At 38.0% G+C, this 23571-nt stretch overlaps 1 protein-coding gene across 1 annotated transcript; it reads right to left on the bottom strand.

Moving 5' to 3' along the window:
* Positions 1-1633: 1633 nt before the first annotated feature.
* On the bottom strand, positions 1634-20887 carry LOC119736616 (tyrosine-protein kinase receptor Tie-1-like). Its single transcript, XM_038210631.1, has 21 exons — positions 20573-20887; positions 19349-19618; positions 18775-18909; positions 18415-18570; positions 18162-18296; positions 17544-17648; positions 15424-15537; positions 13755-14027; positions 12427-12696; positions 8102-8377; positions 6726-7175; positions 5394-5563; positions 4676-4961; positions 4366-4476; positions 3847-4013; positions 3096-3209; positions 2845-2915; positions 2693-2733; positions 2369-2465; positions 1985-2090; positions 1634-1842 (listed from the first exon to the last, which is right to left on the bottom strand). The coding sequence occupies exons 1-21, from the start codon at positions 20871-20873 to the stop codon at positions 1768-1770; spliced, it is 3723 nt and encodes a 1240-aa protein (XP_038066559.1). The 5' UTR covers positions 20874-20887; the 3' UTR covers positions 1634-1767.
* Positions 20888-23571: the final 2684 nt, after the last annotated feature.

Here is a 23571-nt window from a genome sequence, read left to right as displayed (position 1 = left end):
CTTTTATATATATAGATGCTTTAAATAATAACTACATGCAATTAAAGAAATACTTAGTGAAATGATGAGACTTACACAAATCACACCCGCAACAGATATACAGAATGACCAAATTGACAGATGAGATAAACAAACTGATTACATGGACAAACTGATTACAAGGACAATACATTATCTTACATACGTAATCTGGTAAGAAACAATGCACATATTGCTGACCAACACTAGCATCGGTATATAGCTCTGCTACTGGGACAGGACTGTCCGCAAGGTCTACTGGTATCCTTCGTAAAAGTTTGAGGCACGTATACTGACCAACTCGGGGCCAAGACTAGGGGGCCGCCCGGCTGGCTGTTTCCTCCCGCGCTGTTACGTGATGGATAGGGAAGGATGTGTGATTAGGGACGCTAAGATCCCAGAAGAGTCCAACATGGAAGGAGGTAATGGGTTCAAGTTCATTTCCTGGGTTCGACTCCTGAATGCTTGGATATGACCGTCCTTTTTAAAAATTCATTTTAAACATCTTGTTTTAATATAATAAGACAGTTCTAAAATAAAGCAGCAAAAATAAAGCAGTTGATGATCCTTTTACCGGCAATTTCACCTAAAAAAACATGCCCAAATAGTCAGACCGGCAAAGGCCTGAGAGAAAGAGAGAGAGAAACAAATATTTACATCGTTACACTCCTTCAGACTCTGTCCGTTGGAAAAAGGAAATTGTTTCAATTTAGTATAATTTCTGTTAAATTCAACCAAAACTTGTGGTCATACTAGATCAAATTAAATTTAATTTTGTATGACCACAAGTTTTGGTTGAATTTAACAGAAGTTATAACCCAAGCAATTGGGTAATAACATACCACAATTTCGGGTAGTTGCAGTTTACACCCTTGCTTGGGTGAAATTAACCCAGGCAATTTTTCAGTGATACATGTACTTTAGACAGATTCGTCTATACGGCAAATTCTCCATGATTCTTCAACGGAGAATATTTCTATTTCTATCATTATTGATCTTTTAATGTCTACCCATATTAAATTAAAATTCTTCGTTATTCAATTGAATTCTTACTTAATTAATCTTTTCGTTATTTGATGTTTTCGCAAACCAGAGTTATGCTTTCTTGAAGATCCTCCCGGTCTCTTGATAGATTATCACAAATATGAAGGTGGTTGATAATTCACTTCGCTATGGCTATAGACATATCATTACAGTCTTCGAATGAAAAAAACACTCTTGCATTTCAATTAGTAAAAAGTTAAAAACCTCAGAACATAAAAACCTTAAAAATATGATAAATATTTTGTTGATTTAACAATCAGTCAAGATTGTTATAAACACAAGTTCTACAACTGTCACCAACATAGGGCCTATTACTCCAAAATTTCAAATTATAACTTGAATACCAAGATACAAATAATATTACAATATACAAACTGAGTAATAGACTTAAGTAAAAAATATATAGGCCCCACCACCAGCTGCCAAAAATTGTAGTGAAAACGTAAAGTTAGATATTTATTGTAACTCATCATAAAGTGTCAAAAATGAATTTTAATTTAAAACAAATACGCATATTTGCGAGTATATATAGGCTGATATACATGTAACTCTTCCACAAAATATATGAGTCCGAATAATAATAATATACAAACATAGAAACACAATGATTTTCTGGTACATTGTAATGAGAAAAACCCACGATATAATAAGTGGGTTTTTTTTAAGTCCTGGCTGGAGCAGACTCAACGCTATGTGTCTCTCCCTTCAGTTGTCATCCAGCTCAGGGCGAATCATCAAGTACATGTAGTTGTCAGCTTTTGGCAGCAGTCGCATGTACGTCTACATAGCAAGGAGAGAATAATTCCACCATGATTCCACCATTCCACCATTTTGTGACGAAATATTACAATCAAGTACATTCTATAAACACATGATGAATCTTTAGGTGATTAAATTGACTGGTCTCAATTCAAACACTCACATGTTCATTTTGGCTGTCGCCCATACTTGTCAGACGAGTCACTAGATTCTTGAAATGAGGTCGGTGGGCCGGGTCTTCCTGCCAGCACAGCAGCATCAGGTTGTAGCTGCAAAACAACATCCTTGGTTGTCATTTACATACAACAGTATATTACCGTATCATTGCGTTTAGTATTTTAATTGTAGGATAATAATACGTGCACACGTGGGAGCAACGTGAATAATGAATCAGAACAAACCACATATCGAGAAAAAAACTAAACAAAAGGATATGGCTCAACATCAGTTCCGAAATAGTAAAATGTAAATCATAGATAAAGAGATAAGTCAGCCTATCGACGGAAGAACATTTTCAGACTTAAGCCTCTTAATGTTCACATCTTACAATTCATCATCACAGCTGCTAGGTTTGGGCATCCGGTATCCACTCTTCAACCTCGACAAAAGGTCCTTAGATTTGGTGTCTTCATAAGGAGTGGCACCTTGAAAAAATATACAAACTCAACTCTTAGCGAAAGGATATATTGCATTGATTAGAATGGGATCAATTCGCACGTGCTTAAAATTTAAATGGGAAAATGACGACTCAAGCGAAAACAAAACGACGTATTCCAGTCAGCATGTACTTTTCGAACACATTATCCGGACAAATTATACAAACACGTGATCAAAGGAAACTAATAATTATTGAAAGATCGAAATACTTTACCCAGGGTGGCAATTTCCCACAGAAGGATTCCGAAGGACCATCTATAACAAGAAACGAAAAACAAAGACGAATGAGTCTCGTTCAATGCTGCATGTGTGATGTGTTTCAGTTGTGTAAATGGACATTCTTAATGTTATCTTTTTGATACTTACACGTCACTCTTTGGTGTGTAAGTCTTGGAAGCCAACGACTCCAGAGACAGCCAGCGAGTAGGAACCCGAGTCTGCAAAAGGAGATATCAAAAAGGACGTTAAAATACTTGTATTTCTAATAAAACACGTACTTCTACAAAAGCTCGGTATGAGGGAGTGTAGAGTAATGAGTATGGCAGGTTTATGAGTAGGCCCAAGAAAAAATTGTCTTGATAATGAAACAGGAGATAATGAGAGCTGTTAATACTTACCCTTGACATCTGAACATAGATATCCTCTCCTCGAGACAAGCCAAAATCAGAAACCTTGGCAACCAATTGATTGTCAAGGAGGATGTTCCTTGCCGCCAAATCACGATGAATCACCTGCAAAGAATGTTCCTTTATTTATTACTTTTAAAGTATACTAAATTTGATTGCTGCAAACTCATGAGCATGGCCGTCGCCTGGATTTTTTCTAGATGGGGGCAAAACATATTTTTACCCCCCAAAATCCTGTATTTCTCAACATTTTCTCGAATTATCACTTTTAGAGAGGGCATGGAATTTTCGCCACCCACCCATTAGATTTTCACCACTATTACTTTGCACCTCTTTTTCTTTTCGTTTTTTCTCTTTTTTTCTTTCTTCTTCTCCTTTTTTTTTTGCTTTTCCGGGGGGGGGGGGAGCAAGCACCCCCTTGCCCCCCCCCCTTCGCGACGTCCATGCTCATGAGCTTTCCCTGTGTTCCATCTTTGCAACACTGGCCCATACCCCATCATGGATCCGATTAGCTCTGTTTTTAAGCCCATGAAGTCTGTATATCATCCGTTCTTATGTTTGTAAGCTTCAATAGATCGTTTGCACTGCAACCAGGGCAGCATGAGTAGACGTCTTGTGCATACATTGTTACAGCTCAAATCATCGGCAATCGATCTACAGCCGGACACTTTTAAACAATCCTTGGTTTCGTTACCAATACAATGTTTCCATTAAGTATCAAAAACTAAGACAATATACTTACTTCCACTGCATCAAGGTGTTGCATTCCTTTGGCAACATCCAAAGCAAACTGAATCAGCTTCTCAGAAGACAGAGTTGACTGATCATTGTCCCCCAGAGATCGGGCATTTCTCAGGTAGGTGCGCAGATCACCGTTGGGCATGAACTCCAAAGCCACGTACAAAATGTCTGGTAAAACAAAATTTACATGAAATAGTCTGCATAATATGTGGCGGTTTCAGGAAACTGTTTTTCAGAAAATGCTCCAACTCACTTAGTTCATTTACTTGGATTTAATTTATTGATTTTTTTTTAATATTGCGAGATGTATGATCTCTGTTAACACAAAGATGAAGTATGAACAAATTGCTATTAAAAAGGTAAACATCTGTCAATGACTCAACCGGTTTGCCTTCGAAATGCATTTTGCTAAAACGATTATTACAAGTGGTCAAACTATTCTTCTCAACTACATGATCACAAATCTACACAACAAGCAGTAAATGAAAACCAGATATTTCACTGCACGTTTTTCACTCACCTTCGTGTTGACAAGCACCAAGAATACTGACCACGTTCGGGTGCCGTCCAACTTTGGTCAGCGTTCGAAATTCCTCCATGAAGTTCTGCCGGTCATTTTCCGACGCGTTTGCTGTGATGAATTATTGAATGAAGTGAAACAAAACACTGTTGGTCTTTATTGCTATTCGTGAACTCGGAATTTGAATGAAAACGGATGTTATATAATTTATTGAGTATATCTCATTGTCTCTATTACTGTTCATATCAGATTAGGTTCGAAGTTCAAACGTTTACAGTAATTGCATGCAGATGGTGCATATTCGACGTACCCTTTAGTGTCTTTATAGCCGCCTTGGAAATTTTTCCTCCAACCTTCACTGCTCCGTCGCGAACTTCTCCAAAGTTTCCTTCGCCTAAGATGTCATCCCCGATCATCATATTCTTAAATGGAACACTCCATCCCTGTCCCCAAGATGGTAGGCCTACATCCTCATAGGTTGGTGGTGACATGTTTATACCCACTACTTCATACGATGTTGGGTGATCCTGACCAACCCTCTCATAGTCTGATGCCCCGGTGTCATTGTCTGGGGATATCTGATTCTCATACGTGGTCTAAGAGGACAAATCAAAGACGTCAACACCCATTATCACAATTTAGGAAATAAAACAGAGGAGACTCATTTTCATCACTGAAAAGATCAGTATTGGAAAGATGTAAAATGACTCAATGTTATTGGGAAGACACTGCTTTAAGAAAAAGGGAATGCAAATATTAGTTAAACAAAAAGGGCATGCCATACCTTAGTCAGAGTTCAAACTCTTCATATATTTTACGCAGTGGCCTATACGGGCGATTCCAAATAGTGCGCCTCCAAGAGTTTGCAGCGCGTTGGCCAATCACAATGCGCGAAATCAGTCGACCTTTTCCAAACGGGCGTTGGGTCGACAGATTTTGCGCATTGTGATTGGCCAAGGCGTTGCAAACTCTTGGAGGCGCACTATTGGGAATCGCCCGTATTGAATTGCAATGTTTATAACACCCACCATTTCCTGTCCTCCTGCTGATGGCGTCTTTGCAGGTTGTCTTCTACTTCTTCGACGACGCAGAAAATAAACGCATAGGACCGCAGCAACGACAATCACGACGATTACGACGACGACAATGACAGCGATCAGAGCTGAACTCGACAAGCTTTGGTTTGGAGGATTCGTCACTGAGAAAAAAACCAAGAATATAACTATTCATGGTGTTGAGTTTTTGAATAAAAGTTCTTGTGAACATTAAACAATGGAGCTGCTGAGCAGAACTTGATGTGCTTAGCGAACGGCTGCAGGGAACCAGTCACACGCAATATTCATTGCATGACATGTGGCTGGTAACTGGTTTTGGCTCAGCAGGTATTTTCTATAGCAAATGTTCCTATCAGCTTAATAAAACCTGCCACAGGATAATAATCATTACATTGTTTATGTACATGTAGTATTATGGTACCAGTACTTTACGTACGTAAACATGCAAATTTCGAGCATATATAGGCCTACAACTTAGTGATACCTGTTCATGTTGATTGCTACGATCGTACACGAGCCAATATTCGTTCCTGTCGCGCGACTAACATCAAAAACCAGAACATATAGGTATAGTTTTTTTTGCGATGATAACCTACCTACAGCCGATGGCTTCTATACAACTGAGTTGGTCCAATTAATTGTTGGTACTTGGTAGAAATTCCTCCTGAATTATATATCTTGAAACCTTTATGAATCACGAATAATTGCAACTGTGCGTACTGTTTTACGTAAATTGTTCCAATCGAGGGTCCCTGAAGTGTGACATCAGTAATTAACTTTCATCCCGGTGACTAGCTGTGTAAAACGTGTCCAATTAATTCAATACTAAAGCAAGCGCGGCCGTACCGGAAAAGAAGGTGTCCAGCCTGTTAACATGAAATTCACATAAGCGTAAAGTAAATACAGTTTGGCTCAACCATTGTGTATACAATGTAAAGTATCGAAAGCTCCAAAATTTGGAATCAGACTGTGATGAATTCCTTTTTGAACTGCTAAGACTGGCCACCAAAGAATTTTAAGCTGTGAGAATTCCTGCCTCGATGGATTGTATAGCTATTTACTGGTCTCAGGACAAAGACCAACTATGTTCCGGCAGGGTTCCTTTTATGGACACTATATAAACGCCTGAAAATATGTCAGGTCAATTGGGTATCATTTATGACAGTTTAAAAAATGTTCCAGATTCGGAGAAAAGTGGTGTTTTGATAAGAAATATCATCTAACATCTACAGACAGTAATGATCAAGGGTCAGGATTTTCATTGATGTGAGGTTTAAGGTGTTGCTGATGCTCTGTCTACTTTACCTGTGGTTTTTCTGGGTGGTTGTGTGGTAGGCGGTATCATGTTAAATTGTGTAGTTGGTTCTACTGGTGAACCTGATTCAGCGATCGTTGATGCTGTGGTTGTAGGACTCAGGGTAGCTGGTTCAGGTTCATTTGAAGTCACTTTAATTGTTACTGGACTCATTGGCCCTTCTCCTCCTTGCTCCTGTAACACGGCCGCCACACTGAACATGTATTCAGTATTTGGGTTTAATGATGGAATGGTTGAGCTATACAGAGCCTGTGATGAGTTTGTCACAGACACGGTCTCAGCAACAGTCCATGATATGGAGGATTTAAGGGAGTAGTAAACTTTGTAAGCAAAGACTGGTCCATCTCCTGCATCCACATTGGGATCCCATGCCTGCCAGCTGACGGTAGCTGATGTAAGTGTAACTGTAACACTGGGTGGCTGGCTTAAATATGGCAAACCTACAATAAATGAAAAGAGGAAAGATAGTAAATTAACATTGGCGTTTAACCACCAATAATATACGTTGGAGACAACTGTGAAAAATGGATGCATTGGCTAGCCGGTGTTTTATAAATTAAGCGCTAACGTGATCTGCACATGTCGCCTTAACTTAACAGTCATGTCATAATTCTCAAATGTCGAAGATCAAGTAGGTTTGGTCACACCAAAAGACTTTGCAACCAAAGTTTAGAAGGGTAATACGTTGGTATTTCCTTGGAATTCCAGAAGACACCAATCTCACCAACACCTTGGTATACAACTTGAGGGTCACATGCGAACTGAATGCAGACAAGACAACATGGAGATCCTTCATTGACTCATGCGTCAAAAGACAATGGAGTCCCTTTGACTTAAGGTTTGTTCATTCTATCTAATATATAGCAAATTTAATTTAAAAAAAAATTCACTGCAAACATGAATTTCACCGTAGTGTGAAAATTCACGGCCTGAAAATTCACGGCCTGTTACCTTGCCGTGATGTCATAAATTGCCGTGATATCATAAATTGCATTTACATGAACTGGCCTTAGGTTTTAAGAGAACTGCCTAATTACACCTCATTTGATTGGCCTAACCGTAACAAGGCTTTTCCATCTTATCGACAAAAAGGCATCTCACAAGTGCGTTAATGACTAAACGAAGTGCAGTCTGAAAATACTCAGAATTTAGGTTTTTTTTCAATAAGAAAAGCTTTTTAGCATACTTACATTACTCAGTTATAATTTTGCTAATTTTGTCACTGAATAAACTTGCTTTAAGCAGTGTCAGGAATTGACTGAAAACTCAAACTACGGTACATGTACTTCAAATCAAATTCTACTTCCTTATCAAAACACTTACACTATCACCCATCACAAGATCTGATAGACATGTAATACTATACCTCTGAGTGTGATAGGAATGGCGCAAGCTAGTTGTTGGCTTGAAGGTCTAAAGGCAAACACTTGAAAATCTACAGTAGTTGATCCAGACATAGGAATGTTTGCTTGGTACTGGGTTCTTGATGTAAGTGGCTTCGAACTGTTATTCTCAGGATCCTTGAAGTTGAATGTCACATCAATGACTCCATTAGAAACGGTTGGTAGTGGTATGGGCACAGAGACATCAGAACCCGGCGTATCAATCACAGGAATATTAGTGGCACATGTGATCTCAAAAGCTGATGGGAGAAAATAAACCACAACAACATTAAGGAGACTTGAGAAAAACTTCACTGTACAACAAAGACCTTCTTGAAAAGTCAAAATTTTGATCTTTTTATCACAAAGTTTAATTAATTAGGAATAATAATAATAATAATAATAATAATTTATTAATTTATAGTGCGCAAATTCCATTTAAAATATGTTCAAATGCGCATTACAGTCATAAAAAAATAAAAAAATAAACAGACGTATACGCAAATTCAACAATACAATGAACACTGATACAGGGTACAAAAAATCAATAAAAAGCTCTCATAAAAAGATGAGTTTTAAGTAATTGTTTAAAAACATTCAGGCTACTTGCTTCTCGGATATTTAATGGCAGTGCATTCCATAACTTAGGTGCAGCACACTCAAATGCACGATCACCAAGGGTGACCTTGGTTCGACTTGCTGAGTAACTGAGGAGTGTTTTGTCATTGGAAGATCTGAGATTGTAATTGGATGAAGATCGTTTTTGGATTAGATGGCATAAATATAAGGGAGCTAGACCATAAAGAATTTTATAAGTTATTAACAGAATTTTAAACTCAATCCTGAATCTCACCGGAAGCCAATGTAAATCAAAAAACAGTGGGGTGATATGACAGTATTTGTAAGCGTTACAGACTAGTCTGGCGCAGGAATTTTGCACACGTTGAAGCTGTGATATTTGAACGTCAGGCAATCCATAGAGGAGGCTATTACAATAATCCAACCGACTAGAAATAAAAGAGTGAATTAACGTTTCAGTACATTCCCTGGTCAGATACTTTCTGATACGTCTAATATTATGTAAATAATAAAAAGCCGTACCACACGTTTTTGTGATATGAGTAGACATTGTCAAGTTTGCATCGAACCAGGCACCCAGACTCTTCACAACGGAGACAGGGGAAAGTCTGGACTCCCCAACATTGATGCTGTCAATATTAACCTTAGCCAATTGTTGGCGAGTACCCATGATAATAAATTCAGTTTTATCATCGTTTAACATCAACCCATTACTGAGCATCCATTTACGCACAACATGTATACAACCCTCCATTGCAGAAAGAGCAGACGCCTGGCTCGATGCATCATCTGGGCAAAAGGAAAGATAAAGTTGCGTATCGTCAGCATAACAATGCACATCTGGAAGTTGAGTCTCAATAATTTCGAACAAACTACTGGTATATAAAATAAACAACAAAGGACCTAAACAGGATCCTTGGGGTACACCCCACTCAAGGTCAAATTTCTGAGACAGTTTACCATGAACAGAGACCCGTTGAGATCGGTCAGACAAATAAGATTTAAACCAGAGGACAACAGTCCCATCAATACCAAACTTGGACTGGAGCCTGTTCAACAAAACCGTATGATCTAAAGTATCGAAAGCAGAACTTAAATCAAGTAAGACTAATAAAGAAACATGTTGTTTGTCCATAGCCATTAGTAAATCGTTTTTAACTTTCAATAAGGCCGTCTCAGTACTATGGTGACTACGGTAGGCCGACTGAGTAATTGGATATAAACCGTTCAATGTTAAATGAGATTGTAGTTGGAATACTTACGAAGCACAAACACTTTAAACAGTTATGTCTGCAAATTGGCATGATTGTTATGATAAATCAACAAGGATGACATAATAAATAGCTGGCAGACATTTACCTCAAAATGTAATCAGGTACTCGGTGCAGCACTTCTAATGTTTTGTAAATTAAAAAGGTTTCAAAATGAAAACTTTTATGATTCAGGTTTCGTTTACACATTTTTAAAAAGTTGTAAACGAATTATGATTCTTGTTTGTTTAAAGGGAATATACAACATCAAAACACAGAACTTCCAAACTACATGTATTATGAAATACCTTACTGGACTGTAAGGCCAAAAAGAAAAGGTCTTCGGTTTCTGGTATGGAGCTTGCCCAGCCTCGACTCCATGGCACGTGTGCGTTCCTTCACTAACCCCTGGCCGTGATGAACACGTAAACGATGCTGACTGGATATTAAGAGCGCACTGCGCGCGCATTTCGAAGATTGAACACCGAGCACGCCCATAATGTGCTCGCGTGTTTTGCAAGTCACGTCACGTACGAAAATGATTTGTTATTCAAAACTCGCGATGCCTGTACGATATGGATTATGGCAGCCTCGTTTTTCGCTAAAAAACCCCGGTATCTTCGGTTGTAAAGGGATGAAAGGGGTACGTACATTTAATACAAATCTTTGCTAAATAACGCAGCGTCCAAACCTTTTGTTTGAAATGATTGATTCTTCAAAATCACATCTTTAAACATTTTAAAGATGGCGTCGGGACGTAAAACGGATAAACTGCAGCCTTATTACAATGTGCCATATTTTGACACATTTAAATTACACAATTCCAGGGGTTGAGATCGCGCAAGGCATGATCAGGGAAACAACATGGTGCAGCAAGATCTTGTACCCATGGGAACTAGGTTGGGAGCTTGCCATACAATCTTACATTGAAAAAAACTTTTTAATTTTGCCGACGCGCATGGCTACGGCGTCGCGCGCACATACCAGAAATCGGAGCCTCTTTTTTTGGCCTTAGTGAAAGATAGTCTAAAGCATCCTGCAAAATCATGGCACCTGGTGTGCTGTCATTTTCAAGAAAAGTGAGAATTCCGTATCAATTTTCAATGCTGGTCGGCCGACCAGCGTTGGAAAAAAACTGGCTTTTTCAAATACTTCCCCAATTTGCCATATTTAGTTAGTCCACATTTTTTTGCCAGTGTACAAGCCAGGTAGACTGGTTACCCGACCTGTCTATAAATTGCTCCATTTCGTCTTACATGTAAGTGGGGTCAGGGAACCAGACAAAAGGGAAATGATTGTTTTTCTTGGTTTTTCTAGCATCTACTAACACAAAACCTTAAACAAGTTAGTCTAGCAATATTTGCTATAAAATACTAACCCCCGAATCAATCCATTTCTGAAACTTACAGCTCAATTAAATGTTGTATACTCCGTTTAAACATTTAAATCGTATAAATGTCAAATCCTTACATTTTTTTGATGACAGCATGCTTGATAAATCAGTCACATGTACGTAGGATGGGGAAGAAAATATTAGTTGTTTACTAACATTGAATTAGAATTTAAAGGTTAATCTTAAGGTCACAAATAAGTCCTACATATTCACGGAATCTTACACAATGGACACCAATATGAATAATCAACTTTTTTTTACCACATTGTATCATTGCAATTATACAGAGCAGAGAAATGTGGGTTTGTTTGTTGTGTAAATCGAGGACACACACATGCAACATCATCGGTGAATCAAGGACAGAAACCAAATCAAGGACGACCTTGATTAGAAATGTGTACAAAACCAATGAGAGATGTTGCAAAAAAGGGTACAAACAAACGAAAAGGGAAGCGGAACGATAGAAAATCCTCGATTTACACCATAAACAAACGTGTACGTGTTCATCTTTTCAAACCATGGACGAAACATACCAGAGAACAATATCGTCCATGATTCCCAGCATACGTCCGCGATTGGGGTCGTGTACAAACCCTACGGGAGTCTTCATAAAAAAAAGTTAGTACAAAAATAAAATAAAAATATGACGTCCACGATTGACGGTGAACACACGTTTGTGTGTGCGTGTGTGTTTACGATTTCATCATGTTCTTAAGTTCATCACCAGGTGGCAAAGCAGGCAGGCAGGCGAACCCTCAGCTTTACATGTTTACTTGTCAAACTGACAATGACAAGTTATGTGCTCCTTATGCATGTGAAATTTAAGAAGTGGCGATGTGTTCTTAAGATCCATTTTGGGAGATATTGCCCCACTTGACATTCGTCACCTGGAAAATACCCTTGAAATTCAAAATCACTGGTGACGTCCACATACATACATGTATACTTCATTTGTTACCCTATAAATGATGGATTTAACTTGGATGACTTATTACCAAAAGAGGACCTCAAAAAAATTTCTAGAGCATTTGGCTCGTCAACTCTTATGCAGTTGAAAATCAGACAAAAAGCTACTGAGAACAATTACCAGTGATTGTGATAGGAATAGTGCAACTGCGTTGTGGGTTCATAGGTACATTTGTGATCACGTTGACATCCACAGTCTGGGATCCAGACACAGGCGCTGTTACTTGGTAATGGTTGTTACAGATTGATATTTGCTGATTGTCTTGATCCAGAAAATAGAATGCCACATCAGTGATCCCCTCAGAAATGGTTGGTTGTGGTAAAGTCACAGAGACAATAGAGCCAGGCGTACCATACACAGGGACATCGCTGGCACATGCTATCTGGAAAGCTGAAAAGGCAGACACAAGACAATGATCACAATACAATTACAAAAACAACAGGTCATATGTGTATTTCCTGTGTCCCTCATCCGTTCCATTCCAACCATGAACAAAAAATAGATGATTTACTTGCCCCCATATCGAAATATTGTCACACAGAATGAATGAACTCACACATCATTTGTATTTGTTATACCTCTGTCTTGAATACTGCATTTTCATTGGCCTAGAGGGATCACGTGTTAAGTTTATAAAAAGTTATGCCACACTCCCTGTGGGATATCACGTACCTGAAGTCCCACAGGGAGTGTGCTATGACTTTGTACGGTACACATACGGTGTGAAAGGCTTATAAGATATCGTTGGTACCCACGCTATTTTCCCCATGTTTTTTTACACGAGTGGGAGCAGCAAATTAGTAGATGATCAGCTGTTTCAAGCACGCAACATGCACGTGAGTTGTCGTTTGATTGTCATGATTGCTGTGTTTACTGATGTTTGTTTTCGTGATTTTTACATCAAAATCCAAAGAATCCAAGACATAGGTATAACAAAGCAATTATTGATATGCTGTGATGTGGGGTTTGACGTTTTGAACACCCAGGAGGCACATAGCACCTGAGGCGATAATGTTTGCATACCTGAGGGGCGCATAGCATCCGAGGCGAAGTATGCGCCCCTCAAGTGTTCAATCAATAGAAATAAAAATAGAAATATTTAAGTAAAAATGTTATCACAAATATTTTCAGTTAAAATGACATCACAAGTTGACTTCTGACTTCATTGTTTTTTTTTTTAAATGATTTTACGTTAGAATCCATGGAGCACAGGAACAAAGGTCATTAATTATAACCATAGGCAAATAGTTTATATTTATGCAAGGTTATCTTGTGAAATCAGGAAATTTATAATACATGAGATGCTACTGAATATAAAAACAAGTCAGGTATTAAAGCGTGGTGTTTAAACATGCCCCTTCAAAAGTAAATCCATTAACAACTTTACCAAAAAAAAGGGAAAAAAAAACATTATATAGTAGGTTGCATACACTTCAAAATATTCTTACCTGTGACTGTGATACGAATAGCACAATATGAGTATTGGTTTGGGGATTGGGTGTATGCAGCCACTTCAATATCGACAGTAGCTGATCCAGATGATGGAACAACTATTTGCTGTTGGCTTTGAAAAGCTGTGTAAGTATTCGATGGTAGAATCCTCATGCTGAATGTGACACCAGTGGTCCCATCAGAAACAGTTGGCTCTGCTATTATCACATCTACAGTGGAACCAGGAGTGTCAATCACATGAACACCACTGGTACAAATGATGGGAAAGTCTGCCAACAAAGACAAATACACAAGACCATTAGAATGAAGATTTAAAGTGCAACTCAGCTAATCTTGACACTAATGAAATTGCGTCAAGATTTGATTAGTTTGTACAGTGCAATATTGAACTGTCAACATGAAATACACATACGTAATGTGACCCTTAGTTATGCCAGCCATTAATTGAACCAAGTAACTGAAGTTTGCCAATTGGCTATCATCAATGCATTTCATCCAGGAACATTGGTCAACTCGTGGTTGCTACATGACCTGCACATTAATAGCATAATGCAAATACAGACCACTCACCAGCAAGTTGTGAAGCAAGATGCAAATTGTTAATTCACGGGGATATTAACATTTTGGTTAAATATCACTCCTATGAATGTTTAATTTTGCCTTTTTAAGGGTAAAAGACTCCAGAATCAACAAAAGTAACCATATACATGTACATGTATTCAACAAGGATGACGACAGAAACACATTATACAGTATGTCCCAAAAAAGTGTCCATCTGACTGTTTTAAAAATGAGTACAAAACTATTAAGTCAATTTTGATACTCCTAAACCTTGGCCTCAACCCCTATGAGTTTCATTTAATTTCAGTCACGCGTCACTGCATAATTGTCAATTGAGCGCAACAACATTTTTGGACACTGTGACCAAGTTCCATGCCGTAATCAATTTCGGTGCTGTGTTATGTAATCTGTGAATTTCAGTAGAGATAATAAAGATAATGTTCAACTTTAAAGAAATTCCTAAATGTAATCTTTGGATATTCTAAGTCTAATTGTTATAGTGCACCACATTAGGGAATAACTCAAGACAATTTTTGGCCCAATTTCCGAGAAAAAAACTACCATTTTTGAATTTCCGACTCAGTTTCACAACACTAAAATTGTTCACAAAGGTTCAACAAGACCACTTATGAAGGTAAAAGTACCAGTATTTAACTGAAAGAATCTGAAGTTTGACAACAAAGAGCTCTGGCAACACTGCATGCGGAAAGTCGGAGAAATGTTGACGTGAGAAATGTTGACGTGCACCACACTTTGGAACACCACTACATACACGAGAAGTGCACCTGTATATCATGAACTGTTTCCCCATGTGTTATGCTTTTCAAATTTCCATGGCCGAGCAATTTTTAGATTTTGGTCATCCCCCACCCACCCAATTGCAGTCAGGCAAGATGGCGTCAGTCGGTCACCCCCAACTGTACTCTCTTTGCCGGTGAGGGAATACTTGTGAACAGAGCGGATACAAAGCCCTAACTGATTAACTACCATTTTTGATATTGACAAATAATTCCAGAAAACCCATCCACGCACTGACCGTGAATGAAGAACCATGAACCTGACAAATGCTTGCCTTGTGAATAAGCTGATTTATTACATACATACCACTTGTATATTGACAAGTAATTCCAGATCTTTCATCTGGGCACAGACAAGTAAATGATGAACCAGTATCCAGACAAGTTGCTCCAAAGGAACATGGTGATGAAGAACACGGACCTGACAAGGACAAATTGATAAAGGGAATATGTATGTCATGAAAAGATACAAAATCTAAATAAACAATATGCTTAGATTGTAAATAAAACTATTTCAGTATTTGTTTACTTATTGGGCTGAATAGAAGTCTACGTTAGTTAAAAAAAAGTGAAACCAACATCCACCCACACCTATGTTGAATCTGAAAAGGTGAAGGATTACCGTAATTTTCGGAATATAAGCTGCCCGGAGTAAAAGCCGCAGCACGCAAAAATCTGCAAATTAAGATTTGAAGTCGGCGTAGAAGCCGCATCGGCGTATAAGCCGCATCGACCGCAGCGGTTTCAATTTTGTAAGACCGCCAAATTCTAGTCAAAATGCTCTGAACCAGTTCCATTTACACTACGAAAGCTATAAAAAGGGCCACAAAAGTTATATCAAATCATTGACAGTCGATACTCTTACAACACATAGGGAAATTGATCATGAGAAATAAAAAAACGGGAATTGCTGCAGGCTGGCCCGTCAGTGCATGGCCCAGTAGCCTGCGCCGGCGAATGAAAACATTTTCCCCCAGCACCAGAGAGAGTATGCAACCCACCGTGTGTCGTCTGACTGGAGCGCTACAAATCCTGCTTTTCGGCAACAGACGCTGATTTGTTTTGTCCTAAGAATAAACAGGTCCGTTTTTACAACAAAACGATTCAAATTGTTGTGATTACTAGCGAGTAGTAACATCAAAAATTCAAGTTGCGATCGTAACTTTCTTCAAAAACAGTGAACACGATCCTGAAATTTTTATGGACGAATCCATTAATTTCCTAAGGGGTGATTTAACCCCTGTTTTGAGTTTTACATCGTTTCTTGAATACATTTCAAGAAAAAAATTATATTGTGACGTTGAACAACTGATTATCAAATAAAGATATGTTTTGAACTCCATAAAAGGTATTAGTTGTCTTTTTTTCTCTTTTTAAACAGCGGAAATATTGGCAATTATTGTTCCAAGAAAGAACAAGGGCGAATCCAGGGGGGGGGGGGGGGGCAAAGGGGGCCATGACCCCCCCCCCCAAATGAAACCAATTTTTTTTTTTTATGTGACATCGCAATAAAGGCAGGCAATGAGTACACCACCATCTTTTCCTCAAAAAAACATTGGTTAAAGTGGTCAGAAATTGCCTCAGATCGCACCACAGAGCATCTAGAATCCCAAAAATTTTTGGGGCCCTTAAGTGGGCCCCGAACCCCACGCCGTAATTTTTTTGACCCACTTTTTTGAGGGACCAAAATTTTGCCGGTTGTCGATGTCGAAGAGACAGCGAAGAGACAACTTTCATGATCACTAGCTGTACTTTTTATCAAAGATTTTTACCCCTCAGTACCTTTTCGATGGACGTGCTTTCAGTCTGTTAATGACTTTCTTAATTGATGATTTATTTCAGCAACAGATCTTTTCTTATACCAGTACATTAAATATACATTTGAATACCATTTTTATTCTTCAAGGCTCGGCGTATAAGCCGCCCTGTGTATAAGCCGCAGTAAACATTTCCATGGGCAAAATCAACGTATAGACCACTTGCAGACGCGATAGATAATTGACGCGCGAAGGTGCACGACGCCATGTTATGGGACAAAATGTGCATGGATAGATACACGCCTGTCCCACAACATGGCGTCGCGCGCCTTCGCGCGTCGATTATCGAACGCATCTGCAAGCGGTCTATAAGCCGCGACTTATATTCCGAAAATTACGGTATTACAAATTTAGGTTCCAAATATGACATTTTCCTGTCCCTGTTATCTCTGAACTTTGTAATTTGCCATTCAAGTGTCTTTCAAATAACATCAAACTAATTTTACTTTATTGGGTAGGTATTTGCTTCACATAAGCACCATTGAAGGAAAAATACATCAGGAGTGCATCAAGAATTGTAAAATCGTAGATGTCAGATGTTACAGAGCAGGAAAAAAAGGTGTATCCCGCATCGATAGAATGAACTGTGTATACTAACGCTACTGCTTACTTGTAATACAGACACCAGAGTTCTTGTCACAGGCTGCATTATTTAAGCATGTACATTTGCTGAGACAATTCACTCCGTAGTAACCAACAGGGCATATGTCTGGAACTAAAAATTGGAAATTGGAAATATATAGAGTAAGTACAATCACTTTATTACTCTCTAGATTTTGGTAAGAGTAAGTCAAATGAAAAAGAACAATTTATGTTGAAATCCGTTAGTGTGAAACATACTTTGGAATATTACAAGTACCGGTAGCTATTATTTGGTGAAAATTTACCAAAACGACTACACACCTATTCCCAATTAACCAACACAAAGTTGCATGTAAACAAAAAGTTGCTTTTGAAACTTTGACTCTGAAGGACAGTTACTAAAAACCTCTCGGATGAAAAAGTAATTTAGGCCTATGCACCTGTAGAAGTTCTATAAATTTGGCTGTAATGGCCAGTCCTATGTTTAGACTGAGGGGCAGAACATGTTGATACCAAGGCTTCCTTATGGAGACAAAAGTGTAACTGAAAAACATATACATCCGATACAAGGTGAAAATACATAAAAGTCAAACAGGACATTATATGATTAGATTTGTATACAGAATGAAACTGCTACACTACTTACTTTGACAGTATGTTCCAGACCAGCCTGCTGCACAACCAGAAATGCCTGTACATGCACCGGTGTATACATTGCAGAATCCTGATTGACAATGACATGACTGGCTACAACCAGCACCGAACGTTCCTAAAGTACAGGCTTTAAAAACAGAAAAAAAAAGAGAAAGAGTTTTAAGTCAATCAAAAAGCAAAGGTGCGAGAGATTACCAAAATAATCTGAATGTGAGGAATGCAAGCAAAGCTTCTTCTTTACTTACGAATGTTGCAGTAGGTGCCTTTATATCCCGAGATGCAGCTGTTCCCGTAAGGGTCTGGCAGGCCAAACTGGCTCCCTGTACAACTCTGAATGACATTACTACCGGTAGGTCCACACTGAAACTCACAACTCCAGCCAAATATGTGCATACCACACACTGTAGAAAGTGATCATCAAAAGAATGGTTTGGTTAAAAAAAAAGACATTATTCAAGCATTATACAGAAAATAAATATGAATAATGCCAAAAAAAGTACTTACATGAATAAAAGATAAAGTGTAGGAAATCGTCTGTGATTGTGATTGTTTTCACAGGTAAACAAAAATCAGACAGACAGACAGAAACCAGGCAATGAGCTTACCTGTGAGGCAGTTTGGTCCACTGAATCCTGGTGGGCAGATGCAATCTCCTGTCTCATCATCACACACTCCTCCATTGTAGCACAGATCACACACTCCGCCACAGTCAGGAGGACCCCACTTGCCGGCAACACAGCCTACATGGATTAAAATTCAAGAGACATATTCATGCTTACTTTTTTTACACTTTAATTATGTGAAATGAATTTAATGCACCTGTAAATGTTAATGATAACATAACATAAAACTGACCCTTGACCTGGCTTAAATGTATATTTAATACCAAATGCAGCAGAATTATGGCCTGTGATACTGTGTCATTTGGTACATTGATGTCTCTAACAATACACTCTTTACAACGGTAGCCACAGTTGAGGAAGATACTAGTTACGCATCCCTGTTACCAAGGTGTCAGGTGAAAGGGGTTTATACAAATAAGGCATCTATTTTTACTCAGACAACAACTATAAGTGCGCTTCTCTTCATTAACATAGTCCTGCATCTGCCAAACAATTGTGTCACTACAATCAACAAATTTGTGCAGAAACCACAAAAATGCAGCATGACAAAATTTACCTCTGACTATGAGTCTGATCATACTGAAATGATTGTCATTGAGAGTAACATCAGATCCGATGACAGTATACAGATCCCCATCAACAGCATCAGCAGAAGGCAGTGTGAAACTAGGCTGATTGTAAGAAGGGAAATCTGAAACAACAGTTCCATTTCTTATTTGACGCCATATAGGAGAGCCACCGGAATTAACTGTGATGACTGAGAGAGTCACATCCTCTCCTTTGTTGATCGTCTTTGTCACCAGGCCATCAACAGGCTCAAACCTCCCTACAAAAGAAAGGAATACAATGATGGTTACGAATTTCACCTAGGTCTTAATTGGAAGATTTCAATCAAAAAAGTCGAATTACCGAACTGCTTCATTTTAACCATACAAACATGTTCATGTAGTTACTAATACAATAGAAATTCAAACATATGGTGCTACCGCAAACCTCACAAATTGTAACTTTCCAAGAGGCAAGCCTTCAAGTTTAACTTGATCTTAACATACATGTAGGTACTTTAAAACACCTTTCACAGTTGATTCATTGAGTTCTATATTCATAACAGAAGTTCATAGTTCAAGTGCATTTTAAGACCACTGTTTGCAAGTTTTTAACTCATTTAAAGGGAATATACATCATTTGCTTTTGCTGTAATTTTCAGAAATGGATGGAATTGGGGGGTTGGAAATATATAGCAAATATAGTTACACTGACTTTTTTGAGGTTTTGGGTTCGAAAATGCTATAAAAACCAAGAAAAACGATCATTTTCCTGTAGTCTGGTTCCCTGACTCCATATAAGAAGAAACAGAGCAGTTTACGTACATTGGGGAATTGTAAGGTCAGGGAACCAGTCTAGCTGTCTCGTACCCGTTCATAGGTTTGTAATCGATTGCAAACAAGTGCGATGGTCAATTGGGGCCAGTATTTGAAAAAAAAAAGCCAGTTGTTTCCAACGCTGATCGGCCAATCAGCGTTGGAAATTGATACAAAAATACCACTTTTCTTGTAAATGACAGTATACCAGGTGCCATGATTTTACAGGATGCTTTGCACTGTCATTCACTAACAGTCCAGCAAGGTATTTCAAAATGATTTGGTAGTTTTATTTTTTGATGTTTGCAAATGTTGTATTTTCCCTTTAAATGTTTTCTTATATTTCAAGAATTCACTAATAAGTCAGGTTAGGGAAATCCTTGAGACTTGTTCTTGCCCTGTAAAAAATACGCACTTACTATTCACACTGTGGATGATGCTGTATACCCGCGTTGTTAACCCTCGATTGGAACCTTCACAATAAAACAACCCAGTGGCATCATTACTGGTGGTCAGATACTGTGTGACTATTTGTCCATTCACTGATTGACTACTGCCAGTAGGGAGGGTGGTAGATGTTTGTATGGAAGATCCTCCCAGTCCTATCTGGAATGGTCTGCCAAAGCTCACTGTGGTGCTAGAATCAGGACTGCTACGGAAACAGCTGATGCTAGCTGAGGACTGTGAAGACCCCGCCCCATAAGGTGTGGGCGTGACCATGGTGAGATGAACTGTATCGCCTGTTGAATTAAAAACCAAGACACTTCACTGATATTGTGTGTCTAGTAGTTGTCTTTTACTTTAGCTGTGACACATGTACATTGTACAGTACATATGTAATTAAAGTCACATTCTGTGCGTATTCATTTGAACATCTAGCCTTGAAACTTCCACGGTTAATCTTATTGTGTGTATGAAACAAAATGGAAATGTGATCCACATTTTGCTGGATGAATACACCCAATGCAACTTAAGAGTGTTTTCTTCATTGGTGCACTCTATCATTTGAAATTTGTAAAGTTTAGAACAGGGAATTATACATTTTAACTGAATCGAAGTGAGTAACTATTTCTTACTGGTATAGAGTAAAAAATACCACACTATGTATCAACCATAAACAACTCGTGCAATAACTTGTGATTTGTACCAAATGGTAATACTAGCCAAAAAAGTTTCAGTTTTAAGGACATATACATTGTAAATCCTTCCTGTAGTCAGGTCAGTCAGGAGGAGAACAATTAAAGTCACATCCATCATTTATCTATAGGCTAGAACTTTGTTACTTCATTACTTCAACTATGCTGCACACAACTATAACTTGTCATTATCCATGGACAGAGTTCCATATCCCACCACCATTGCATGTCCACACCGCTACACTTCCTGACTCCTGAATTTGACTGCCTGATACAATTGGAAGTCCAAATGTTTGGCCTTAAAAAAAAAAACCTTTCCTCCGATGAATTTAGTTTTCCTTAATTTAGTTAAGCAAGTTTAAAGGATTTGTTTTTAATGAACAAGGTGAGGTTAAAAGTTTTGCAGTGACTGAATCCAGACATGGAACTCTTGCTCTATTAAGGTTATTGGGGTAGAATGAATAGCCAAAACCTCATACCGACAAGTAGGGAATGTAACAGTTTGCATGTCTTCCACTGCCAAAACTGGCATTATTTTGTCACTTTTTCTTTCCGATTTCTGTTCAAATTCAAAATGATATAAGAAAAAATACAGTGTCAATCTAAATGAAAAAGACTGCTTGAGGTTGCAAATGTTATTTTGAAATTAAAAAGCCCCTTGAAAAGAAGCAAAACAAAACTCAGTGAAACCAGAAAAATAGAGGGATCCTAAAAAAAACCTTTAACCCCAAAACTTGACAACGTCGTCAGTGGAAAAATGTTGTATCTCAGTTTTGAGTCGTTTATAGAAAAACACATAGGCTAATAGGTTTGGGTGGCTCACTAATTGTTTTTGTTTCATTAAATACACAGATAAAGAGAACTTAGGAAGATAATTTATTCAGAAACATGTTTAATTTATTGAACAATTTGTTATCCTGCCTAATTTTAGATAAAATAGCTTTTAAACGAATGAGATCATCATACAGCGTTTTAGCTGAGATGATGCGCCATGGATTTTTTTTTGTCAGATCGTCTTAACTTGTCACGATGAATTGTTGAATGAACACACAATATCGCTTTATCACTTTAGCATGTAGGGCTTAAATCGGGTTAAGTCAAGAAATACTTTTACCCTATCGCTAAAACATCTCAGAATTGAGCAGCATGCTTGTATTTAGCATAGCCTTTCCTAAAACTCAAGCATTTGGTTAATTAAAATTCCCAGTAGCATCTTATTCAGTGTATGAAGAATCTCTACTTCAATAATTTTTGTGTTTTCCAATACATGTACTTCATTTTTATTCTCATTTTCTTCTACTTACTTTTACAGGATAACAATTAGGCCTATTTCATCATATTTTTTCAATTTTGATCATTTGGTTTATAGGCCATGTATGTTTAGCTGGCGCTGTTTACATTTAAGAAGGCTAAAAAAATACTTCTGCTTCCGGTTACCTAATACCCCATTCAATCAGCATAAAAAAATTGGGAAAAACAATTCTGACCGACCAACCCTATTTTTGAAAGGCATACATGTACATCGGAAGCAGAGCTTTCTTCCTTTTTTGGCCTGAACAAATTTTGTCGGCTGAGCACTGACCATGCGCAGTGACTTTTTAGGGACTTTTCTAGGAAATACCATTTCACGATTTCGGACTTTATTTCCCTTTAAAAAAAATCCTACAGTATCACAAATCACAAAGAGAAAATGTAATACTCTGTAATTAATTGCTGGAGTCAATTTAAAATAAGAAAATAACGATTTTCTCAATTTTTTTGAATGATTTTTTTTATAAATGAACCAGGGATCTCTCACTCGTGAACTACATGTACAAATATACCGGTATGCCCTTATCCACTAAGCCATCAGGTGCTGAAGAACAGTGGAGGTAATTTAATACCTTATATAATACACTGTACAATCTAACAGGGTAAATATCGTTTACTGAAAGAACCCTAAACAAGCCGGCTAAATATAGGCCTACACTTCCTTATAGACAACAGAAAAAATAAACATAATTAATGTCACATCACTACAAGAATATTAATTTCGGTGACTTTTGAGATACGTTTTTGAACAAACACGGCATTTTGCATATAAAACATATTAGCTTAAACGGTCAGGCTCCTAGTCGTGATATGACCATATGACTTGAGTTTAATTAATTACGCCATGACTCAATATTTCCAAAGGAAAATTCTCCTATAACAATCTATGGATAAATCTTGATACAAATGTAATTTGGCAGTTACTGAATTAGGATGTTTTTAACCCGACTACATCTGGCCGTACAGTACTA

The sequence above is a fragment of the Patiria miniata genome, unplaced genomic scaffold (assembly GCF_015706575.1).
Source record: "Patiria miniata isolate m_02_andy unplaced genomic scaffold, ASM1570657v1 HiC_scaffold_3, whole genome shotgun sequence".
Lineage (NCBI taxonomy): Eukaryota > Metazoa > Echinodermata > Asteroidea > Valvatida > Asterinidae > Patiria > Patiria miniata.
The sequence above is the reverse complement of the archived record's forward strand: the minus strand, read 5'-3'. Positions and strand labels throughout refer to the sequence as shown.